This window comes from Arvicola amphibius, chromosome 5 (assembly GCF_903992535.2).
Source record: "Arvicola amphibius chromosome 5, mArvAmp1.2, whole genome shotgun sequence".
Classification (NCBI taxonomy): domain Eukaryota; kingdom Metazoa; phylum Chordata; class Mammalia; order Rodentia; family Cricetidae; genus Arvicola; species Arvicola amphibius.
The window spans coordinates 47,765,457-47,791,820 of NC_052051.1; the positions used below are offsets into that span (position 1 = coordinate 47,765,457).

Genomic DNA, 26,364 nt, shown 5'->3' on the forward strand with positions numbered 1-26,364 from the left:
CCTTGGGGTTCAGGTATCTCTCAGAAGGACACTGTCTAAGCCAGTGTAGAATTCCATCTGTGTCCTGATCACCCCCTTGTGAGCAGCCCCTGCCTGAGGGATCTCTACAGATCTCACCTGCCACCTGCTCACCCCGCCTTACTCTAGAATCCCACAGTTCAGTTCCCAGCTGCCATCATCCTCCTATCTGAAGGGACAACCAACTCCCACGGCTTCTGGTGGGAGCCAGCCAACTGACTTGTCACGTCCCTCAGGGAGGCCATAACAAGCCACTGCCCTGGCCACCTTGGAGGACCTGGCACGAGTGTACTCCAGTGTCAGCAGTTACCATTCTTCCTTCTTGGAGTCATTTCCTGTGTTCTCCCCATGGGACTAACGGAGCAGAGCTTTGAGCATCCGCATCCTTGGTGGCCATTTCCTGTCCTGTCAACAGCAACCTTCAAGTTCAGTGACATTCAACAGTGATCTTCATGGCCAGCCACTGCATTTTACCAACGAGGTCCACACCAGTTCTTGCCACACCATACAAGAGGACAAGCACAGGTCACAGCTAATATTAAGTTCCCAGAGTCTGGGGACAGTGACACTTTCCTTCAGATTCAAAGACTTGTTTTGCCTGACACATTTTGTTCCCCCCCTACATGCTGTACCATGCAGAGTCCTGCAGATCTGGTGACCGTGGCGCCCACAGGCCTGCTCAGCTTCAGGACTCACCATGCCTCCGGTGCATTCGCGACAGTCCTGTAGGCAGCTGATGGTCTCCCAGGTACTGTATGCTTTCAGGCCGGCCATCAGAGCCTGTAGTGAGCGACTGTTGATGAGCTCCCTCCCCTGGAAGATGTTTTCATCCAGGACAAAAGCTGCATGCCTGCGAGACAAAGTAGAGATGTGTGGTGGGCACAGCAGTTGTGTCAAAGCTATGTGGGAGAAGCATGCATGGGCCCCACGACCCCCTTCACAACTGTCACCCTTCACTGCCTCTCAGTTTGCAACAACCACTCCACCACATCCTTCTCCCCCCCTGTAAATGCTCTCCTTCACTTTCTGCCCAAATTCCTTCCTGCAGTCAATTCCTAAGCCTCATGGGTAATGCTGGCCTCTGCCTCTGGCCCATGCTTCTCTCACTTCCTCCCTATCTATATATAGGGTCGTGTTCGACATTATTTTCTTCTACTATACAAAAAGTTTTGCGCACCTTGTGAATTTGTCATTCTTAAGTCACCCTCTACTGAAAATTCTGCAATGGATTGTATAGTAAGTAGAATAACAGGCCCAAAGAAGGGCATGTTCCTACCTCTGGAACCTGTGCGTGTGCCACCTCATATGACAAGAGAAAGGTGATTAAATTAGGGTCCTAGGGGATACAACTGGGCCAATGGGAACACAAGTGTGTGTATGAGAGGGAAGGGACAGAGAAGAGGAAACAGGTGGACATTGCTGACTTTGCAGATGGAAGGAGAGGGCAAGACAAGCCATGAGGCAGGCCCGAGAAGCTTTCTAAAAGGTCAAGGATATGGATGCTCCTTAGAGCCTTCCAAAGGAAGGCAGACTTGTCAGTTCCCTGATTTTAAGCCAATGAGATCCATTTTGTTCAGATCAGATATTTTGAAAGAGAGAAGGATCACATCCACAGAAGAAATTCACAATACATAGTTGCAATTATACTATTTTGTTATTAATTATTATGGCTAATTTCTTACATTGCCTAATTTTAAAAATTATATAAATTTACTATAGGTATGTATGGAAAACAGTATATGTAGAGTTTGATATCATCCATGGCTCTAGGCATCCACTGGGTACTGGAATGGACTCCCAGAGATGGGAACCACTATAGCTACAGTAGTAGCTGGAAGCTCATCCCTCTTCAAAATGCTTTTGCCGGTTTCCTTTATTTTTCAGCCATCTGTGGCTGTGACTTCTGTATGATGTCATGTTTCTTGGTGCCCCTTGTGTGCCCTTTCACCTCCTCAGTTCTTATTTTTTTCTGTATTTCCAAATGCCATAGTTGAAGAGGGACAGGTCTTCTTTTTCTCTCTTCTTGGACTACCTTTAGTGTGGCCTCGTCTTCAGTTTCTTTGAACACATTATCGCATAACTAATATTTGGTGTAAATATTTTCCTAAACTCTCCCTGTAGTCAGCCAAACTCTAGGGCACAGGAAATGTCCCAGATATGAGCATGAAAGTCAAGGTGGCCAACACACTAAGCGAGGAACCGTCTTGTCTGGATCTAAAACTTACTGGAAATTTCCAAACTAGTACACTGACGTGTGCTCACGTGGCATCCTGGGCTATTTCCCCTATCTGCTTCAGGATGTTGAGTGCTGTTAGCATTGTTTGGGTCTTGTTTAGGTAGCCATTTTGGAACTCTCAACAAAATTAGTTTAAAACTCTTACTCTGAAACTATTTGTTGTTTACTTCTACATTTTGGTTCAATTCCCTCTATTTCTGTCTTATTTAATTCCACCCATTGTATCCCACCAATAATTTATAAAAGGAAAAATATTTATATGCTCTGAAGAGAAACCAGAGATCCACGGTTAACTTTTAAACATATATTGGTTTGCGAGATAAACACCATGACCAAAGGTAACTTGGGGATGAGAGGGTTTATTTGGCTCACACTTCAAGATAACAGTTCATCCCGGAGTGATTCAGAGCAGGAATTCAAAGCAGGAACCCAGAGCGGAAAAACCGCGGAGGAAGCCGCACACCGGCTCTCTCCTGTCAGCCAGTTTTCCTATATGACACTGGACTACATGCTAAGGGGTGACACCATTCACTGTGTGCTGGGCCCCTCCACATTGTCATCACAGGGTCCCCAGAAGACAGACTGAGGTGGGTCACTAACCGGCACACACTACATTACTTTCAGTGATTGTTCTAGGGCTTAACACATATTCTGGCTATCTGTTCCCCTCATACAGTCATGTGTAGGTGATAACGCAGGAGTGTTTGCACACAGCGCGTTTCCATGTCATTTTATGGCCCACTGCGCCACCAATATGTCCATCAGTGAAGAAGGAGGGATGGAAATATAGCTCATGCAGAGAGGAATAGCTTCTACATGTCATAATTTTCATTATTAGTTTTCTCTTAAAGTTCTTCCTTAACATCATTATTGAGGAATAATTTAGGATTCATTCAAAGCATACAGATTTGATGGCTACACATTCTTGTGAGACTATCAGTCCACAGAACATTTTCTTTTCTTTTTTTTTTTTTTTTTTTTTGGTTTTTCGAGACAGGGTTTCCCTGTAGTTTCTAGAGCCTGTCCTGGAACTAGCTCTTGTAGACCAGGCTGGCCTTGAACTCAGAGATCCGCCTGCCTCTGCCTCCCGAGTGCTGGGATTAAAGGAGTGCACCACCACGCCTGTATGCTGTAAATATGAAAATGAAAACATTTTCAACAGCACCCAAAATTACCTCACATGCTTCTGCAGTCTATCCCTCCCTCCAGTCACATCCCAAGGTCACCAAGACATGCTCTGCCACTCACTATAGACTTACAGTAGGACTGTATGGTATGCATTGTGCCTTCCTTGTTTCCATTAGTGTTATTTTGAGACTTAATCCTTGTTACAAGCACATGCCAGTCACTGTTATTTTCTTCTGCAAATCACTATTCCATTTTATGTACTGCACATACTACACTTCAGCTGTGTATTTGCTTGTCAGTGAGCATTTCAGTTATTTCCTGATAGAGACAAAATGACTATAAAAATGTGTGTGCACATCTCAAAGGAGGCACATGACTTCTTTTCTCTCATGTAGCCATGTAGCAATGAAATGGCTGGTATAGCAGAAGCAAGCAGGTCCCCAGGGCTTGCTGGCCAGCCTGCCTGGCCCAAACAGCGAGCTTCCCATTCACTGGGAGACTTTGTTTCAAGTAAATAAAGTGGACAGAGATGGAAGAAGTCATCCATTGTGCTTCTCTGACCTCTGCATTTGAACACACACACACACACACACACACACACACACACACACACACACACACCCCTCTGCTCTGTTGAGCTGTCTTGAGATGTTGAATGAGCCCATACATTGATATGTGAACCCTCTGTATGCTGTAAATATGCTTTATTGCCATTGGTTGATAAAGAAGCTGCTTTAGGTCAATGCCTTAACAGAGTAAAGCCAGGCGGGAAATCAGAACAGAGATGTAGGGAGGAGAGTAATGGAGCAGAGGAGATGCCACATAGCCTCCAGACACCTGCCCGCCTGCCAGAACCTTGCCAGTATGCCACAAGCCACGTGGTAAAGTATAGAATAATAGGAATGGGCTAATTTAAGATGTAAGAGCTGGCTAGAAATATGCTTAAGCTAGTGGCCAAGCAGTGTTTTAATTAATACAGTTTCTGTGTGATCATTTTGGGTCTGGGCTGCAGGGAAACGAACAAGCAACCTCTGCCTACAGAACTGGTGCCAACGTGGCCAACTACATCCTAAGGACTTGCTACACTATACACACTTGAATATGCACTAGTATTTATCTGAAATTTATCCTCACAAGTGCTGAGTGGAAAAAAAAAATCTCTAAATGACTGAATCCAGGTGAAAGACAGAGACATTAGCATTTCTACACCCTTCCCTCCGCCCCTGGTCTGGAACCAAGCCTGGACTGCTTGAGATGCCCATTCAGTTCAGGAGTAAATAAGAGGCTGATCCTAACAGTCTTTTGAGCTGGTGCACTGCAAATAGCATTATTTAAAAGTTGCTAGTTTCTTTCTAAACTAAGAGATTTTCTTTCTACAGTAAATCTCTCGAGATGGTTCCAAAGGGAACTATCAGTCACCAGCTTCCCTGGCCAGTAATTTCACAACATGGAATCCCTGCTCCACACACTGGCAGGATGATTTAAATACAAAACTAACCACTTCCTCGGTCAAATATGATGTCGTTGAACAAGGTCATTTCACTCCTTCACTGAATTAACCTGAGTCAGGCACTGTGAGATAGGAAGATGCCAAACCACGGACCCACAACTGCTATGCTCACAGAAGTCAAGTCCTCAACCGAGAACGCTGGTGTGATGATATAGTGGACTAGGCCACTTCTTATTCTCGGAGTCACTTGGAAGAGCTTTGTCTAAGAAGGTGACTGTCATAGTACAGGAAAGCAAGAGTGTGAGGGACAGGTGCTGCAGGGACATGGAGTGCGCCTGTAGGAGGGACCCGATGGGAGGACCGAGAGCTCAGGGACTGAGCTTGGAGTCCAGCAGTACAGCCCACGCGAGGAGAGCCACCAGTGAGCACTCAGACTTTGTCGCAGGCAAGAGGCTGCTGGTGAGGACTGTGAAGAGGTCCGGGTTGGAGGTGGAGGGCAAGAGTGTGGGACTGAAGAGGTCAGCTGGGGTGGCGGAGAAGGAGAACAGACTGTCAGGAGGTGGGATTGGCAGGGTGGGGGAACAGAGGTCTGGGGACTATGTACCGCATTTTCTCCATCCCTCAGTTCATGTACAATAAGGTTGACTCCATAGCCATGACTAATGCTGACATAAACATGAATGCTCAGATTAAAAAGGACAATGTTTGGGGAATCTTGCGGGTAGTGGCCACAACAACCCACATGATTGAGCATTCAGCATTTTACTCTGAGCACATCCAAATCCTCACTCATTTGATCTTTACAAAAGGCCCCTCAGTCAGGTTTTATTATTACTATTCTGTATGCGGAGAAGTCGAGACAGAACTCCAAGCCACACACAAAGCAAATGGTGGGATCGAGTTACGTAACCCCAGAAAAGCCCTTGCCACCTCACCTCTGTTGTGCTTTTCTGACCACTCACAAGACACAGGAGGACAGGCAGGGCCAGCTGACCTGGGCTGCAGAGCTGATTTTGCTGCATACTAACACCAGGCTTGGATACCTAAAGACCTGGCTCACCCCACTGTTTGAGGAGAACCCAAAGCTCTGAGTATTTCACCAATCAAGCCTCAAGGTACCCAGCCCCTAAAACGTGAGGCCAGCTGGCAGCAGTACACATCCATAAAAGCTGGAACTCAAATCCCATGGTTTGATAACCTGTGTGGAGAAGGAAAATGAAAAGAGGAGGAGGGAGGAGAAGCCAGCACAAATTTTGGCCACACCACAGTGAAATGGACTGGCTACTTCCCTAGAAGCTGAAGGGAGCGAGGCCTCTGAGGTTGACCTCTGACCTCCTCATACACATGACAAACAGGCAATACATAGTTAGGAATTTAGAAGGCCATGGAGTAATTGGATTGGTGATGTGTTCAACAATACAGCACCACACGTCACACAAGAATGGCTGTGATTGGGCATTAATTAACTAGCATCAATCCCTTGTCATTTCTCACCTTGAAACCCAAAGCTAGAACAGGGGCCTCTCTCAGCTGGAGCAAACCGAACTAAGCAACAGGAATAGAGATCAGAATACGTGTTTTCTCAGCTACGGTGGTGAAATGCGGTTCAACTTCAAGGGATCCAGGAAGCTTCCCAGGGTGATAAAAAATGGTTCATACTCAGTAGGGGTGTTTGTTACACAGCTGTTCATATTTGCTCAGACTCACTAAACGATTCACGGCAATTCGAGCATTTTACTCTATCCAAACTGAGCCTCAAAAATATTCAGAGCTAGAGCTGAGCTAGTAGTTTAGTGGTATAACACTAGCTTAACGTGTGCAGCAGCCTAAGGTCTAATCCCGTGCGCCCAGCACGTGCAGCAGCCTAAGGTCTAATCCTGTGTTAGTTTTTGTCAACATGATGTAAAATCGAGTCAGCTGAGAAGAGGGAGTACCTTCATCAGTCTGGCCTGTAAGCAAGTCTGTGGCCATTTTTTTTTTTTTGACAGATGGTTGATGTGGGAGGGCCCAGCCCACTGTGGGTGGTGCCACTCCTAGGCAGGTGTCCAGGCTTGTATGAAAAAGGCAGCTGAACAAGCCTTGGGGAGTAAGCCAGTCAGCACTGTCCCTCTCTAGCTGCTGCCCTGACTCCCCTCAGTGATGGATTTGTCTAGAGAAGTGTGAGCCAAAGAGACCCTTTCTCCCGCAGTTTGCTTTTGGTTAGTGATTTATGACAGTAACAGAGTAGCAGGATGCCCCAGTACTGGAAGAAAAAATTCAGAAAATTTTAAGTATCAGATGTTGGATGTGAATGATATATATTTTTCTCAGGTAGCTTGTTTTGCCTGCCACAGAATTCATCCTTGGTACTCTCTGGAGTCCTGGACTTCCATTCCCTGCCTCATGTTATAAGAAGACCCCCTCCCACACACACACACAGGCCCAAGGACTGTGGCACCCCACAGGTCAGCAGTACAGAAGACAGGGCAAAGTTTCTCTGATTCCCATCGTCCTATAAAACCCAGCACACACTCATCAGCGTGTAAATTTTCCAACAAGTGCAGGCTGTAAGGTACCCAGAAGCCCACTGCAGCAACCCCACTGAGAAACAGAATTAGCATGTTAGAGAAACAAAGAACACGGGAGAAAGATGTGAAGTCTGATGTTCTTTTCCCTGCCCACATCCTCCTGGGTCCTTGTCATCTTAGGCAAACCTCCAAGTTCCTTGTCTTTAGGATGTTAGGGGTGACAATGACACAGAACACACAGCCCAGGTCCTGCCCAAGTGCTGGGAGACAGAGCATCTGAAGGCATCCATCTATTAAAGCCTCCGGTGACCACTGGAGAGATGGCCGGGCAGTTCAGAGCACTTGCTGCTCTTTTGGGGGACCCAGGTTTGGTTCCAGTACCCACATGACCGTTCAGAACATCTGTAACCCCAGTTCCAGTATGGGATGCCCTCCTTAGTCCCTGTCAGGTACACACGTAGTACCAGGCACACATGCAGGGCACATACATGCATTCAGGTAAAACAATCATACACATAAAAATCAATCAATCTAAAGCTGAGTTTGTAAGAGCTTGCAGTGAAGGGGAGTGTGTGTGCACAAGTACAGCATCATTTCCGCTATTTCATTCAGCACCCCGCCTCTTCCCGGGCACAGGCTCAGCACATGTGCCTTGATGGAGTCTTCAGAACTTTATCCTCCGTTTAGAAACTTTACCAGAAGTTGGAAACATTTTAACTGCTCAAATCTGTTACAGTTTCTCCTGGGGGAGAAGCACTCCCAGAGCCAGCTCACCTGCTTGTGAAGGTCAGGGCCAGTGCGGTGGCCAGGTGAGACATCAGCCTGAGTGTCTGCATCTGGTGCTCGATGATCCTCACCTCTTCTTTGCCCTTGGGCCCAAACTGCCTTCGGCTAGAGAAAATGAACAAACACGACTTTTACCAAAACACAGTAAGTAGGGGACTTTCTCTTCACAGCTGCGAGTGATGTTTCAAACGCTGCAGGATGCAGAAACCCAAATCTCCTAAAATGCGGTTAAGGCAGTAAGTTAAGATAGTCCAACCATGCGAGGAAAACCCCAAGCAAATTTTTTAGTTTTCCTAGAAATGAACCTTCCCACCACGGGATACATGGAAGGCAAAACAGATCTATCTACTACATGGAGTAATTTGTACTCCTTAACATTTACATGACATTTCCGAGCTTCAAGTGCCCCATGATCATTAATTATTCAGCTTTACTAGGTTTGTAACATAATTAATAGGACAGGAGCCGTAGCCTAGAACATATTTCAAATGGACATTCTCAACAAGGAGGGTGGTGGTGGCCTCCACGCGCCTGTCAGATTCACAGGTAGATCATTACTCTCAGCCCTCCTAAGCCCCCTGCAGTTCTGCGTGGCATAGTATTCAACTGAAGCCCCTGTGTCTTGTTACAACAGCTGCAGGGCACTTGGAGGCAGGTGCATCTCATGTCTTTCCTCGATGCAATTCCTGGGACTGTCCCTGCAGCGATGCCCATGGGCAAACCCTGGTGCCGGCCAATACTCTCTGACTCGGGTTGATGATATTCTGCTTTTAAGTAGCCATGAACTTAGTTTTTATTTTTTAAAAATAACATCTTACACACACACACACTAAACATCCAAAGCAAACAAACCTATGTTATAGACACTATTGAGCCAAGGATACCCATACACTTACAGCAAATTTTTCAAAGTTTTAATCTTTGCACCTTTGAGGGTCACATCAGTTATCTGTATTATGATTATCACATCAGATATCTATATTATGATTCGTAACAGTAGCAAAATTACAGTTATAAAGTAGCAACAAAATTAATTTTATGGTTGGGATCACCACAACATAAAGAACTGTGTTAAAGGATCGCAGCATCAGGAAGGTTGAGAGCCATTGGCATAAGGCATTTACAAATCACAACCTGGCTGTGTCACACATGTGGGAGGGGAGGAGGCAAACCAACCCAGGCATACACTGGGCCAGAATGTTACAAGCAGAGTGAGCAGACATCCCTGGGCACAGTCTGACCACTCCAGATGGTTGTCCCAGGAACACTATCACCCCCTGCCCTCGGTCCATGCCCTTTCGTCCACACCATCTCCACCCAACCACAGCAGGGCATGGTCTCAAATGAGAGGTTGAGCAGTATGCAGGGTAACCTCTCAGTTCCAGCTGGATCATGATGAGTCCAAAAACAGAAAAAGAAACTTCATTTTCAATAAGGGTGTCATCATAATGTTAGGTTATTGCTATGGACTGAATTGTGCCCCCACAAAATTCATACACTGAAGCCCTAATTCCCAAGTAACTGTTTGGAGATAGGGCTTTTAGGAAGTAATTAAAGTTAAATGAAGTCATAAGGGTGGGGTGCTAATCTGATTTACCCAGCAAACCCTCCTTCAACTCAGTGTGTTGCAGGAAGGTCAGGTAAGGACACTCAAGAGGACAGATCAGAAGACAAACTACACAGACACTGAAATCTGCCGGTTCTTGGACCTTGGCATTCCAACCACAAGACCCAGAACCACAAGACACAAATGCTCACTGTTTAAGTCTACCCCATCTATTGTGTTTTTGCCATAGCAGCATAAATGGTCTCATGCAGTTACTTAAAATGTTCTATTTGTCCCCGCTATCTAGAGTTTTAATTTTGTTTTATAATTCTACTGTAAGTTTCTTTGCAATTATTAAGGCCCAATTTATCCACACTAGACATGGCCATATGCAGCCTACTCCTCTGGGAGACAGCTGTGCCAACACTACACTAGATTCTGGGCACCTGCCAGGTCCAAGGTCAAGTCCCAGACATGGGGCTCATAGCCCAGAACACAGAGAAGACACAGTTAGGATGGCCCAGCCTTCCATCCCTGTCAATCACCAGTATTTCATCTCGGATTTCCAAAATATCATTGCAGGGTACTTTACTCACACAGAGACGGCAAAGGAAATGATCGATAACATCTTTTAGATCTTGATTTGCTGAAAAATCATGATAGCCATACAATTTTAAATAGAGTTCCACCAAAGTTTCTGTTTCTTCAAGCAAGTCTTTGTTTTGACACAGCACACAACAGATACACAATATGAAATGAATGGGTTTTGCAGATGAAGAAATGCAGGCAAACATGGCAGAGTGGCCTGGTCAAGACCTCAAGGAAGGTTCTTTGGATGCTAGATCAGTGTGGGGGTTAGCAGCTGCCAACTTGTTGACAACGTGACAGGATCTAGAGTCACCTAGGAGACAAGACTCTGGGCAACCCTGTGAGGAATTCTCTAGATCAGGTTTACTGAGGTGGGAGACCCACGCTGAATATGAGCATCAGTCCGTGGCCTGGGCTCCCAGACTGCATGAGACAGAGAAAGCTAGCAGAGGTATTTATCACTGCCTTCTTCTGTCCTACAGAAACAGTGCGACCAGCTTCCTCACGCTCCCTGTGCCAAGCCTTCCCCACCACGGCTCCCAGTGCCAAGCCTTCCCCACCATGATGGACTGATGTTTAAACCGTGAGCTAAAACAGACCCTTTCTTCCTTCAGTTGCTTTTTCTCCCCAGGGTGTTTGATCACAGCAAGAGAAAACAAAACTAATACAATCAGTTTCCCAGTGTGATTTGTGATGGTCCCACTTCCTCTTTGACCCTCATAGTTCAATACAGTAATAGGCACAGGCCAGAGAGACCACCAAGAGTCCACACAGCAGGCCTCAGACTATATCTCGTCATGTGCAGGAAGATCGGCCAATCCACTGCAGGATTATAGGTGATTTCATAAACTTGAGAGGTTTTACAAGGATATATGCATATATTTGTAAATAGTCTTTGTAAAATAGAATGATCTGGCAGCTGTAGAGTCTGCTCTCATGATGGGCTGTGCTGGGCTTTAGGGCCACCAAACTGTTTGCTCAGGGCATAGTTATCTCTGCCCTGCAAACCTTCAGAGTGCCATCCACTCACTGAGTTTAACTGATGGCTCAGGAGGCACTAGCTTTCTAGCCCCATTGCCTTAGACAGTCTTCTATAGATGTGAAGAGACATCACGACCATGGAAAACTCTTATAAAAGAAAGCCTTTAATTGGGGCTGTCTTACATTCAGAGGTTTAGTCCATTATCATGTCAGGAAGCATGGCCGCCAGACATGGTGCTGGAGGAAGCTCAGACTTCTACATCTTAGCAGGCAGCAGGAAGAGAGTGAGTCAGTGGGCCTGGCTTGAGCTTCTGAAACCTCTAAGTCTGCCTCTAGTGACATACTTCCTCAAACACCTACTCCAGCAAAACCACACATCAAATAGAGCCACTCCCTAGGATCCTATGGGAGCCATTTTCATTCAAACTACCACACCCACCATGGATGGGTTTCTTTTCTTCGGCCACAATAATTTATCACCACCTCCTAACCTGACGATTAGTTCTTTGGCATACAGCCATACATAGGCATTCGACAGGCATTTAAAGTATAGGAGCCAGATGCTTGGGAATCTAATCCAAATGCCCCTGTCTGGTATCTAGGAGTTAACTTGGGCCTTGCTTGAACCTTTAATGATTGTTTGTACTTTCTGTCCATGCAGGACTCAGTGCCTCCACCAGCCTCAAACCCAACTGTCATATACCTAACTGGACTCATTTGTGGTGAACCCAGCCACATGTTCTCTCTTGACACTGAGACTGTTTTGATTTTTCTCCCTCTCTTTAATCCGTTCCTTCAAAAACTGGAACAGAACCAAACCAATCAAAGCAAAGTGGCTTCTCCTTAGAATGCCCTAAGTATTCCCTCTGTGGTCCTCCCTCCAATGCCAGCCTCTCTCTCTTTAAGTCTGCACTAACTGATAGTTGCTGATGCTTCTCCTCCCAGAGCCTTGCTGATTCTGGAGTGTGAGCCCCACCTCCCAGGGTGAGCTCATTCCTAAAGATAGCAAATGATGTCCCCATGACTGCAGCATCCAAATGTAAGCTAGCAAATCCAGAAACCCCAATACCTCATGGATAAGGCTATCACAATGTAGGGCACTGATGCCCAGCACATGTCACCCCAGATGACACCCAGGGCCAGGTATCAGACCACTGAGGAGAGCTTCAAGATATCAGAGCCCTAGTATCCGACTAATCAGTCCTAGCCTGCTTAGCCTGCTTAGCCTTTGTGGTCCATCCTTTCCTTTGGCATCCTCCATCTGCTCACTGACACTACTGTTTCCCTATGTGGCCCTGGTGGGTGGACACCCCCTTTTTTCTAGGGCACTATGAACAATAAACCACTTAAAGATGGCAATCTTCCTGACCAGTTGGCCTCTACATATCTGGAAGTCAGAACAACCTACATGTCTACGGTCTCTACTGTCTGCCTCAACCTGCACGTTTTCATGTGCCCCAGCTTGGCCTGGAACAGGGACTCCCAGAAAAGAAAGAAAGGAGGGCACATTGGATATCACATCATCTCAGCAACCGCACTCCAGCTTCCCACCTGCCACCCCCACTCTTTCCTGAAATGTTTACTTATTTATAGTTGTTATGAACAAAGAAGTAACTCTGACAGTAGAGCACTGGTAGAAGCAATAGACAGGAAAGAAATTGATGAGACTGAGAAATCCCTGTAATACCGACAGCCCTACCCTGGCTTTCTTATAGGAGAGCAGAAAGAAACCAGTGGATATACAGAAAGTGGGGCATACCCGCTCCTTTCCTCGGATGCTGACAGTCTCCAAAGCACTGAACGGGAGTTTCTATTGGCTCCTTACCTATCTGATGCTGTACCTGGCTTTAGAGGTGGCACTAAAGATTAATGACTCTTCTACTCAGAGATGCCAATAGAGGTCAGTCCTAGGACGGCCACTATTAGCCCCAAGCTGGTTGGCTAACTGCAAGAGAAGCAGCAAATAAAAAGGAATATCAAGACTCTGGGCCGTAGAAAGCATGGCCCACATGCCAACCTTGCCCAGTCATTCTGAGTCATCCTCTTGTTCATGCTGTCAGGACCCAGTTGGGCACACTGAGGGCTCCTTCCCTGGTTGCCAGCATCTTGGCATGCTACCCTGAACATAGCTCACTGGGCTGTAATCCCTGCAGCTGGCCAGCAATTACTGCCTGCCAGACATTTTTATTGTTCCAAAATATGATCTATATGGATACAATATTCTTCCTGTCTTTTCTTCCACTGGGTTACTATTTTTTTTGTTAAAAACACATGTAAAGGGTATATTTTTCTCTGTAAACACAGTTCTTATTTCAGCACTCCCACCAAAGGAAAACAACTCAAATCACTTAGCTTTCTCCTGATCTTTATAAAACTAAGCGCCGTGCTGATATACACAATGATAGCCATGTGAAAATCAATCCAGGCCTCAGAGAGAGCTGTGAATGATGCCTTTTAGAACTATAGATCTGAAAAGCTATTTCTGGACTCCAGCAACAACTAAGGAATAGAGGAAACATTTATTTTCGGTTGTTGTATTTCATCCCTACTCAATTTTGAACACGGCTGCTTAAAGCAACATTCACGGGAAGTGACACGGCTATTAATCACCAAGGCAGCTACTGCAGGCGCAGCCTCTGGGGGGGGGGGGGGACCGTGCTGCCTGCCTTCCCTGCTCTCCCTCTGGTCTCTTCTCCCAAAGGAGGCCAGTGACCTACTAAAAAGATAATTGCTTCCCATGTTTCCTGCTCTGAAGCATCATTGCCTCAGTCTGCTGTGAATGACATGCAGTCGCCCTGGAAGGAGAAAAGCCTGTGTGGCTGAGCCTCTGTCCTTCACCCTCAGTCTCGGGGTACAAGCGAAGTGCAAGCTAGTTCACAGGCATCTCCTCAGCCAGAGGAAAGAGAGGAAAACTCACTTCGTCCAGTGTCGTGGTGCAGACCTCTGCAGATAGAAGCTGGGCCCCAGACACATATCCGTGGCCACTGGGATTTATTAATAATTCAATTTCAGGCTACAGTCAAGGGAACCGGTGAGTGTCCTCAGTGGGACACCCACAGCCCATTCCCATATCACTTTACAGAGATACCTCAACCTCTCAGAGAGCCCCAGCCCAATGCTTTCTGTTTCTCCTCTCTTAGGGGACACTCCTAGGTTTAGAACTTAGCGTGCAATTATTTGTACAAATCAGAGAAAGAAAGAATTGTGTGCAGTGTGTGCATGTGTGCAGCACACATACATGTCTGGGTATACTAGTCTGTGTGTGTGCATATGTGCAGCACACATATGTCTGGGTATACTTCTCTGTGTGTGTACATGTATACAGCACACATATGTCTGGGTATACTTGTCTGTGTGTGTGCATGTATACAGCACACACATGTCTGGGTATACGTGTCTGTGTGTGTGCATGTGTACAGCACACATATGTCTGGGTATACATGTCTGTGTGTGTGCATGTGTACAGCACACACATATGGATGGGTATACTTGTCTGTGTGTGTGCATGTGTACAGCACGCACATATGTCTGGGTATACTTGTCTGTGTGTGTGCATGTGTACAGCACGCACATATGTCTGGGTATACTTGTCTGTGTGTGTGCATGTGTACAGCACGCACATATGTCTGGGTATACTTGTCTGTGTGTGTGCATGTGTACAGCACGCACATATGTCTGCGTATACTTGTCTGTGTGTGTGCATGTGTACAGCATGCACATATGTCTGGGTATACTTGTCTGTGTGTGTGCATGTGTACAGCATGCACATATGTCTGGGTATACTTGTCTGTGTGTGTGCATGTGGAGGCAAGAGGTTGACATCAGCTGTTTGTCCTCTATTGTTTCCCACTTATGTTTTAAGCAGGGTCTCTCACACTGATGTTTTGAGCAGGGTCTCTCACTTAGCCAGAGCCTGATGCTGTGCTCAGGATGCACAGCCAGCAAGCCCCTGGGCTCTGCCAAATTCCATGCCCCCAGAACTGGAGTTACAAATATGTGCCACTGTGTCTGGTTTTTAGGTGGCTTCTGGGGACCTGAACTCAGCTCCTAATGCTTGCACATCACACACTTTACCCACTGAGCCATCTCCCCAGAATCAAAACCAAAGATTTTAAGGACACCATCATAGCACCGTGTGAATCTAAGATGTCCCATGAGGTCATATTTCAACATTTGTCCTCCAGCTAGTAGTGTTATTTTAGGAGGGCCATGGGCCCTCAAGGAGAGCCTAGCTGGCAGAAGCAGGTCACTAAGGGTGGAAACTTGATGATTACAGAAGAACCTGGTTCTAGCATTGTCTCCTTTGGAAATGTGAGGAGACTCTACTACATATTCCTCAATAAAGGCCTTTATGCCTTCCTTGCTGTGATGGATTGAAACCTCGAGTCTAACTAATCCTTCCCACTTATAGTTCCTTAGTTGTTTGTGTGGAGTGTTTTGGGCATGGCTACACTAACACAAACATTTATTGGACCCAGAAGACGGGGGTCCAACTATCAAAAACCTGGCTTCTTATTATCAGATAATGTGTGGACATCAACACCCCAATCCCCAGCTCCGAGCCTTGCCACACTCAACCCTATCTGATTCCCATGGGGTCAAGCTTGGCATCAAAATGGGGACTGGCTTCCCATGATGCTATTTTTGTTTAAAGCTGAATGCTTAATGGTTTTCTCTTTGGACTCTGAGAAATCCTGCACAAAAGATCATACTTGACATGTTAGATCTACCAGGTTTTAGCTGTCATTCTTCAACTAAACAATTTTCCATCCATCTATACAGCAGATGAAAGAAGTGTGTGTGTCTGCAGGTCTATGTATGCCATAGATAAACATTGCTTTCCCAGTGGCCTTGGGCGGAGGAGATGGCTCAGTAGATAAAGTGCTTGCTTTGTAATCAGGAGCACCTGAGTTTGGATGTCAGCCAAGTCAATGTTGGACAAATACAACCTCTGGTGGTTGGGAGGAGACAGGCAGATCCGGGACTCTAGCCAAAATGGTAAGCTCCAGGTTCAGTGGGAGACCTTGGTTCAAATGATAGTAATAATAATAACAACAACAACAAAGTGAAAAAGGTAGAGGATGGTACCTGGTGAAGACCTCTGCCCTATACAAGCATATGCATTGGTGCTGCACACACACACACACACACACACACACACACACACAAAACCCTTAACTGTAATTACTACAAAAACTGCTCTCAAGAAAGCTTTCAAAATAAAATTCTAATCTTGTAAACACTCTAGAAATAACATTTGGGTCTCCAAACATCCTGATAGTGATGGAGGAGGGATGCCTGTGAACCAGCTTGCACACTGACCTTGCACCCCAAGACATCTCAAGGTCAAGGGCAGATGCTAGACACACAGTTCTTCCAATGTGAGATTAATGACAATGACAAGTTTTAAACGTGGGCTATTTGGTGAGAATATACAGAAAGACATGCTAGTTTATTGCTTTCATGTCAGTGCTGGAAAGTCTACATGGCAAATGAGGACAGTGGCCCAAGCCTACAGACACAGATGCTGGAGCTTACATGCCACTGCTAGCGTGTAGCTCTTTGGGAAAGAGCCGTTGCCATCATTCCCCTCATCTCCCTTTCTCACAGATCATGCCAGGTCTCTACCCAACAGGCAGCACACAGAGGTTGTGGTCAGTATCTGGCAGGACCCAAGACTCTGCTCTCTGAGATGGTGAAGACCATTTTTGTCATTGGCACCGTGGCAGCAGCACAGAATGGAGCATCCTGCAAGAGTCTGGAGTGATTAGGAACAAGGCACTTTTTCCTCTGAGTCAATAGGTGACCTGGAGAGCTCAGATGCCCTTCAGACCAAAGATAAGGACCCACAGCACTCTCCCTGTGTTCTACTGAATAGGTTCTTTCTGACCAAAGTCACCATCTGACAGAAAAGACCAAAAGTAGGCTCTCAAGGCCTCAGAGACTGGCCAAGATCCCTGTTCTTCTTTGAGAGTTCATCTATTTAAATAAAAGTAGATCGTATCTATCGCATTCTGGTTCAAAGAAACCTCTTTAAGACAAACACCAAGGAGCATAGCTTCGCTTCTGATCAATATGTTCTTGTGTTGTTCTGGTACCCGTTGTTGCCAGTGGGAGGCCATCCCAGGACTGAGCCATCACATCCCAATTTATATCACTGGTGGGGTGAGGGGCAGCAGGAGACATGATTGTGGAAGCTCAGGCTTGGTACCATGCATACCTGACTTGGGACCATCCACAGCTGGCTTGGGACCATGCACACCTGGCTTAGGACCATCCACACCTGGCTTGGGACCATGCGCACCTGGCTTGGGACCATGCATACAGGCTTGGGATCATGCACACCTGACTTGGGACCATGCACACCTGGCTTGGGACCATGCACACCTGGCTTACAAGAGATGCAGATGCTGCCACCTGTGTGTGGATTGTCTTGTTCAGGAAGCCTCAGGTTCCTTGACTGTAAATGGGCTTAGAATGACAGCCAGAACCAAGTGAGATGTAGCTACATGCCTGGTATATCAGATGTCCAAGGAACAGCTGGGGCCACCATCACAGTCCTTACCATTCAAATCACAGTCTTCAAGATAATCTGCCAGTCTACTCGTCCCAAAGAAAGTGATTAAAAATTTCCCCAAAAGTTGTTTTTTTTTATTCTGTCCACCAAAGCTTCTATAAAAAGACCTTTAAGGCAAAGGAGAAAGTCTGCTTCCAGCATTCAGTTAAAAAAATGAAATTGGTCTTCACAGACCTGGAAAGAACAGTACTCAACTTCATATGGAAAAGCAAAAAACACAGAATAGCCAAAACAATCCTGTATAATAAAAGAACTTCTGGAGGCATCACAATCCCTGACTTCAAACTCTACTACAGAGCTACAGTACTGAAAACAGCCAGGTATTGGCATAACAACAGACAGGAGGACCAATGGAACCAAATAGAAGATCCAGATATCAATCCACACATCTTCGAATACCTGATTTTTGACAAAAAAGCAAAAAATATCAAGTGGAAAAAAGAAAGCATATTTAACAAATGGTGTGGGCATAACTGGATATCAGAATGGTAGAAGAATGAAATAGACCCATATCTATCACCATGCACAAAACTCAAGTCCAATTGGATCAAAGACCTCAACATAAAGCCAGCCACACTGAACCTTATAGAAAAGGAAGTGGGAAATACACTTGAATGCATTGGCACAGGAGACAACTCCCTGAATATAACCCCAGAAGCACAGATAATGAGAGAAACAATTAATAAATGGGACCTTCTGAAACTGAAAAGCTTCTGTAAAGCAAAGGACACGGTCAACAAGACAAAATGACAGCCTGCAGAAAGGGAAAAGATCTTCACTAACCCTACCTCAGACAGAGATCTGATCTCCAAAATATACAAAGAACTCAAGAAATTGGTCACCAAAAGAACACATAATCCAATAAAAAAAATGGAGTACAGACTTAAACAGAGAACTCTCAACAGAGGAATCTAAAATGGCTGAAAGACACTTAAGGAAATGTTCAATATCCTTAGTCATCAGAGAAATGCAAATCAAAACAACTCTGAGATTCTATCTTATACCTGTAAGAATGGCCAAGATCAAAAACATTGATGACAACTTATGCTGGAGAGGCTGTGGGGGAAAGGGAACACTTCTGCATTGCTGATGGGAATGCAAGCTGGTACAACCCCTTTGGATGTCAGTGTGGCAATTTCTCAGAAAATTGGGAAACAACATTCCTCAAGACCCAGTAATACCAATGTTGGGTATATATCCAAAGGATGCTCAATCGTGCCACAAGGACATGTGCTCAACTATGTTCATAGCAGCTTTGTTTATCATAGCCAGAAACTGGAAACAACCTAAATGCCCTTCCATGGAAGAATGGATAAGGAAAATGTGGTACATTTACACAATGGAGTACTACACAGCAGAAAAAAATGACATCTTGAATTTTGCAGGAAAATGGATGGAGCTAGAAAACATTATTTCGAGTGAGGTACCCAGACACAGAAAGACAGTTATCACATGTGCTTACTAATAGGTGGTTTTTAAACATAAAGCAAAGAAAGCCAGCCTACAACCCACAATCCCAGAGAACTTAGACAACAATAAGGACAGTAAGAGAGACTTACATAGATCTAAACTACATGGGAAGTAGAAAAAGACAAGATCTCCTGAGTAAATTGGGAGCATGGGGACCTTGGAGGAGGGTTGAAGGAGGGAGGGGAGAAGCAAAGAGGGGAGCAGAGAAAATTGTAGAGCTCAATAAAAATCAATAAAAAAGAAAAAAATGAAATTGATGACAAAGAAGGCACACTAACGCTGACATTAAAATGTGTGTGTGTCTGTAAGTATGTTTGTCTGTGTATGTGTGTATATGTGTCTGTATGTGTATCTGTTTTGTGTATATGTGTGTCTGTGTGTGTGACTGTGTTTGTGTGTCTGTCTGTGTGTATGTGTTTGTCTGTGTCTGTGTGCTATGTGTTTGTATATATCTGTGTATCTGTGTGTGCCTGTGTGTTTGTGTGTATATCTGTATGTGTATCTGTGTGTATATATGTGGTGTATGTCTGTGTGTATATCTGTATGTGTACCTGTGTGTATATATGTGGTGTGTGTCTGTATGTGTCTGTCTGTGTGTGTGCTGTGTGTTTGTGTACATTTGTGTATGTCTATTTATGTATGTGTATATGTGTGTACCTGTGTGTATATATGTGGTGTGTGTCTGTGTGTATGTGTCTGTCTGTGTGTGTGCTGTGTGTTTGTGTACATTTGTGTATGTCTATTTGTGTATGTGTATATGTGTGTACCTGTGTGTATATATGTGGTGTGTGTCTGTATGTATGTGTCTGTCTGTATGTGTACTTGTCTGTTTTTGTGTGCGCTGTGTGTGTGTCTGTATGTGTCTGTCTGTGTGTATGTGTGTATGTGTTTGTCTGTGTCTGTGTGTGTGCTATGTGTTTGTGTATATCTGTGTATGTGTATATGTGTGTATCTGTGTATATGTTTCTGTCTGTATGTGTGCTTGTATGTTTCTGTGTATATGCTGTGTGTTTGTACATATCTGTGTGTCTGTGTATGTGTCTGTGTGTTTGTGCATAGCTGTGTGCCTGTGTATGTGTCTGTATATCTGTCTGTATGTGTATGTGTGTATATCTGTGTATGTGCATATATGTGGTGTGTGTCTTTCTGTGTATATATGTGTGTCTATATGTGTGCTGCATGTTTGTGTGTATCTGTGTGTGTCTTGTGTGTATGTCTGTGTGTCTTCCTATGTATGTGTGTCTGTGTGTCTGTCTGTAATACACGTCTCTGTGTATGTCTATGTGAGTCTGTGTGTGTGTCTATGTATCAGTGTATTGTGTGTGTGTCCATGTGGTGGAAAACCGATATCAGCTGGCCCCTTTATGTATATTGAGGAACAGCAGTGAATTTTCCCTCTGAATTCCAGGCTGAAATAAGATGGACAAAACACAGCCTGAGGATGAGGATGGTGTGGACAAAGCCATGGAAGCAAGAGATTCTTTCCAGAGCCAATCAGCTGACCTTAGTGAGGAGCCTGAGTGATTTCAGTTGGCTACCACACGAGGAAAATTAATTTACTCTTTCCGAACTCCAGCCTTAGCAATAGCTATGAGTGACAAAACTTGGTTAGTCAGGCATCAGGACTGGGCTTCCTTGAGCTGTATCCTAATGAATTCAAAACAAATCTACAATGTTGCAAAATGTGGAGACATAGATTACGGCTGAGACTGTTTGGTGTGCGTTAATGACTTCACTGTTGAGGTAGTCTCTATCCGAGATCCTGTCTACAGGGTGACATTCTCCCTCGTCACACCATCTCAGGATATTGTAGCACCTCAGCTGCTCAGGTGAGGAATAGATTCCTGTTGGGAGCCAGGCCATCTTTCTCTCTCTTCTCCATCTGCAGCAGGTGCAGCAGTGACTACGGGCATCGATAACCTGAACAGCCAGCCAGAGACTCTGGTCTCCCCGAGGGCACAGAGACAAATGCTGAGCCCTGGCACTCAGCACCCATTACTAAAGATGGACACTGGGTGACAGAGCATCCATATCTCAATGCCTCAGAATAGCCTTGGCAACAAGAACATTTTCCTGAGATAATTAAAGGAGAGCTGGCATCTCCACCTTCACTCTTAACCCACAGCCTTAGAGGTGAAAGGTGTCCTTAGGCTCCTAAAACACCACAGCCTCTCAACCATAAACACGGACTAGCTCTCTACAGAGTTAGATCTTTGTCTCGTTCCATCAGTGTTTTCAGAACACAGGTCTCATGGACATTTTCTTAAATGTGTACCTAGCAGTTAACATTTTTATGGAATTGAGCAATCCTATGGCACACAATGACATATTGGTCAACGACTATCTCTGTTTATGACAGCAATCCCCAAAGACAAGGTTAAAACTGATAAAAATTGCCCAGTCACGCAGTTCTCAGAATGTGCCCATAGTTAGGCAATGTATGACTAACTAATATTATCGTTCATCATTTTAGCCCCAGGATCCCCACACTCACTACAAGTGTGCAGAAGTCCATGTGGGTTTCGCATGTGACTTTCGTGTATCAGAGAATACTGAACTCACATCTTAAGATGGACTGACTCCCAAATGCCTCCCCTGAGGTGCACAATATCCCTGACACTGTGATACTGAGAGAAAGTATTCCCTTGGAGACAGGATCTCTGCTATAGACGACCTCAGCAGTGAACTTGTCAGCCCACGGCAGGCAGTCTCAGCTATAAGTTACAGTTCCAAGATTGTTGGGATCAGTGAGACCCCAGATCCTGAATTTCTTGTAATCCCCTGATCTGAGTGCCTACAGCTGCTCTGAGCACGAGACCTTCAGGAGTTCCTGATGGCAGGAGAGTGGTTTCTGGTGGGTTTGGTTGGGGCGTGGCTATCTCTATATAATCTGCCCCTGAACACAATAAAGGGGGTATTCTTGGGGAATTCAAGGATGTCCCGTGTCACTGTCTTTCTGTCCCCACTTTTCTGTTCCCACTTCCCACCGAGATATCGGCAATTGGAGGTGCCAGCTGAGATATCGGGAACTAGGGAATGCTGAGAGGTCGCCCTCAGAAGGTGAGGGTGGATTTGGGGTATGGTAAATCCTGACGTCCTCTGTGGAACCTCCAACTGCCAATATCTCAGTGGGGACCTCCAATAGCCGCTATCTCGGTGGAGATCTCCAATTGCCGCGCACCGCGCCCCCGTGTCTGTGTTCTGTGCGCTGGCACCCACTTTGGGCAAGAGGCAGGAGGTTAAAATACACAAACATAGACAGACAGAAAGACAGTGACACAGGTCATCCTTGAATTCCCCAAGAATGCCCCCTTTATTGTGTTCAGGGGCAGATTATATAGAGATAGCCACGCCCCAGCCAAACCCACCAGAAACCACTCTCCTGCCATCAGGAACTCCTGAAGGTCTCATGCTCAGAGCAGCTGTAGGCACTCAGATCAGGGGATTACAAGAAATTCAGGATCTGGGGTCTCACTACTCCCAACACAAGATGGTTCTGTAGATGCTTCGGCATTTTCTATACAGTCCTGTCATAGGGATATAAAAATTGTTTGATTACTTGCTGTCCAATTTATATGATCATTTCATTTTATTTTCTTCACTACTGAACCGACCACAACTTCGAACCGCCATGCTCAACGGGAATAATAGGACCACAAATCCTTGTCACGCCTGCTCCTAGAGAAATAGTCTTTCACTAAGTATGACGTTGACTGTACTTTTTTCTATTTTTTGAGGTGTTCTTTATCAAGTTAGTCACAGCCATCTCTACTCTTACTTATATTTTTTAATTTACCTTTATTTTATGTCAGTGTTTGCCTGCATGTATGTATGTGTGCCTGGTGCCTCCAGAGGCCAGAAGAGGGTACTGAATACCCTTAAATTGGCGTGACAAATGGTTATGAGCAACCATGTAGGTGCTGAGAACTGAACCTGGATCCTCTGTGAAAGCAGCCAATGCTCTTTACCCATGCCTTCTCTAGCCCCTCTGTTCTTATTTAAACGAGAGGATCCCAGTTGTTGCTCTTGCATTTGCTTACCTTTTGTTGTATGGTCCTGGGGACTGAACCTGGGGCTCCACACACCTTGGTAAACACTCTGCCTCTGGGTTATATTCCCAGAACGCTTTTATATTTGAGTCAGGGTCTCCTTATGCTACCTGGTGACTGATGGGGAACCACAATTATAACTGAGACTTAAACCCACTCTGTAGCCTAAGTGAGCCTTGAACTTAGGATCCTTCTGCCGCAGCTTCCCAAGGAGCTAGGATTACAGGCCTTGCCACCAAACTGAACTCTAAATGAGAGTTTTCAATCATTAAGATGTGTCAAAGTTTAAATGCTTTCTCTACAAGATGATGTGACTATATTATTTTTCTTCTTTATATGAATCTAATAGGGGAAATTATATTGAATTTTTAATATTAAGCAAGCTTGGATCCCTGTAACAAAGCCCAGTTGGTCACCATGAGAAACTGTTATTTTGCCAAAGTCTAACACTTAATTTCATTAGACTTCTACGTCTACATTCATGAATGACACTGTTGTATGATTTCTTTTTATTGTGTTGTCTCTCTCTGTTTTGGAAACTATAGGGTTGTTACAAGTCTCATACACAGAGGACAAGCTATAGGGTTAGTCCAGGTCTCATACACAGCAGACAAGCTATAATATTTTGAGGTTTTTAAGGAATTGGCCAATTTTACTGTGAGTAGAAATAGCCCCAGTCTGTTTCTGATGTCAGCAATGTATGTTTTCTTTATTTTTGTTTGACAGCTGGATACTTGTGAATTTTATTATTTCATATAACAACTTTTTACTCCTCAGTATTTTCTATAGTTCCGTTTTCTCAATCCCAGTGATTCCTGCTCTTGTCCTTATTATTTTATTCTCTGCTTCTTTTTAGTCTATTTTATTCTTTTTCTAGGTTCTTGATATAGTAGCTTAGATCTTTCTCATATATATTAGATATGTTAATGTATTAGATATCAATATCTAGATGATGTTAGTATACTAATATATGCATTTGCTGTCACTAATTTCTCTCTTAGCACTTTGCACAAACTTTGTGATATTTTCATATTTTTAAAATTTTGCTTCTGAGCTCCTTGTTCATTATGGGTTATTATTAAACTTGTTTAGTTTGCAAGTGTTTGGAAATTCCCCTCTTATTGATTATTAGTTTGAATCTGGGTATTCGGACTACTGAGTGCTGGGATGACGGGCATTAGTCACCATGCCTGGCATGACCTCAATTTAGAAACTGTTGCAGTTTCTTCTGTGGCACACGATAGGGTCTATTTTGAAAAGTCTAGCTGGGCATCTGAAAAGGATGTGTGCTGTGATGCTGAGCCTGTAAATGCAGGTTGGTTCTGGCTGGCTGGTAGCACTGCTGGTTTTTCTGCATCTTCTGTGGCACTCTGTGCAGTTGGTGTACAGTTGTTAGAACGGGTGTTGAGATTTCCTAGTTGAAACCTTGGGTCGCAATCATTTCCTTTCCAGTCATGAGGGTTCTATGTGTGCTTTTCTTCTCTCCTAAAGAGTTATTGCAAATAACTTTTTTATTTATTTTGTCATTAAATATATTTGAAGCTAGATTTTCAGTATTAATTTCTTAGGGTAAATTTCCAGGAATAAAATGTACTACTACATAGAAAATTGCAAGTTTTTCTTAAAACTCCTGAGACATGTCACCAGCTCACTTTCTAGAAAGATCCCATCAGTTTTGATTCCTTCTGATATGTAAGTCAGCCTATCTTAAAACATTCCTGCAGGTCTGAGTATTATTGTCTTTGCTAAATCATCAAAACAAAATGTTGCATCACTTAATATGCTTTTCTTTAATTATATATAATTATATGCATAAATAAACACACACACATATATGTTTGGATATTTGGGCCTCAATTAGTGGAACTGTTTAGAAAGAATTAGGAGATGTGGAGAATCAGAGAGAGAGGGAGTGTGGAGGCAGTTGCATTCCTAGTCAGGCCCAGAAGCATCAGACAGAGAGGGAGGGACAGCAGCCCTGGCCTGGCCCGGAAGCATCAAAGAAAGGGTGTGACGGCAGCCACAGTGGCCCAGGAGCATCAGCAGCAGCAGCTTCCAGAACTATATTAAGAAGTCCCTCCGGGAAAGGGCACCTGTGTCCCAGCCAGCATCCAGTGTCATTCTCTGCAGGAGCTACCTCTCTGCATCAGCAACCACTGGAGCCACAGACCCACCTGCACATAGAGAAATGATCACCAGAGCCATGTCCCCACCTATCCCTGGAGGAGCAATCACCTGAGGCTCTGCCCTGACTGCTTTTGGAAGAGCAATCAATAGAGCCACAGAGAAGCAATTTCACCAATTGGAGGAAGAGGCATTTTCTGAAGCACAGGCTCCACCTTTACTGACTAGAGGAAGAAGTGGGTAGACAGCAAGGTAAGAATACAGTCAACAACATAAAGAGAAATAAGCACCAGGAGAAACTAGTGGTTCTACAACAGCAAGACCTGAACATCCCAATGTAGATGAAGCAGAAGAAAATGGCCTTAAAAATAACTTTATGAAGATGATTGAGGCTCTTAAAGAGAAAATGAAAATTTTCCTTAAATAAATGGAGGAAAAGACAAACAAAATATTGGAATATATCAACAAATCCCTTAAAGAAAACCAAGAAAAAGCAATCAAACAGATGACAAAAATAGATCAAGACTTAAAAACTGAAATAGAGGCAATAAAGAAAACACAGAATAGGGATTTATGGAAATAGAAAATCTGAATAAATGTCCAGGAACTACAGATGCAAGATAAACAACAGAATACAAGAGATGGAAGATAGAATCTCAGGTGTTGAAGATATGATAGAGGAAAGAGATTGGTCAAAGAAAATATCAAATCTAATAAATTCTTTTTTTGGTTTTTCAAGACAGGGTTTCTCTATAACTTTGGAGCCTGTCCTGTCTCTTGTAGACCAGGCTGGCCTTGAACTCACAGAGATCCACCTGTCTCTGCCCCCGTTGCTGAGATTAAAGGCATGCACCACCACGTATCAGCTAAATCCAACAAATTCTTAACTGAAAATTTAGGACAC

The 26,364-nt window shown here is 44.6% G+C and overlaps 1 protein-coding gene across 1 annotated transcript in view; it reads right to left on the reverse strand.

Annotated features, from left to right (window-relative positions):
- The window catches only part of Acoxl (acyl-CoA oxidase like), a 257,337-nt gene that overhangs the window by 129,011 nt on the left and 101,962 nt on the right, over window positions 1–26,364 (reverse strand). The window contains exons 10-11 of the mRNA XM_038330539.1: window positions 8,114–8,230; window positions 715–868 (exon numbers count right to left, since the gene is read on the reverse strand). Of these exons, the coding sequence (XP_038186467.1) occupies window positions 715–868; window positions 8,114–8,230 (271 nt within the window). The remainder of the gene's footprint in view (window positions 1–714; window positions 869–8,113; window positions 8,231–26,364) is intronic.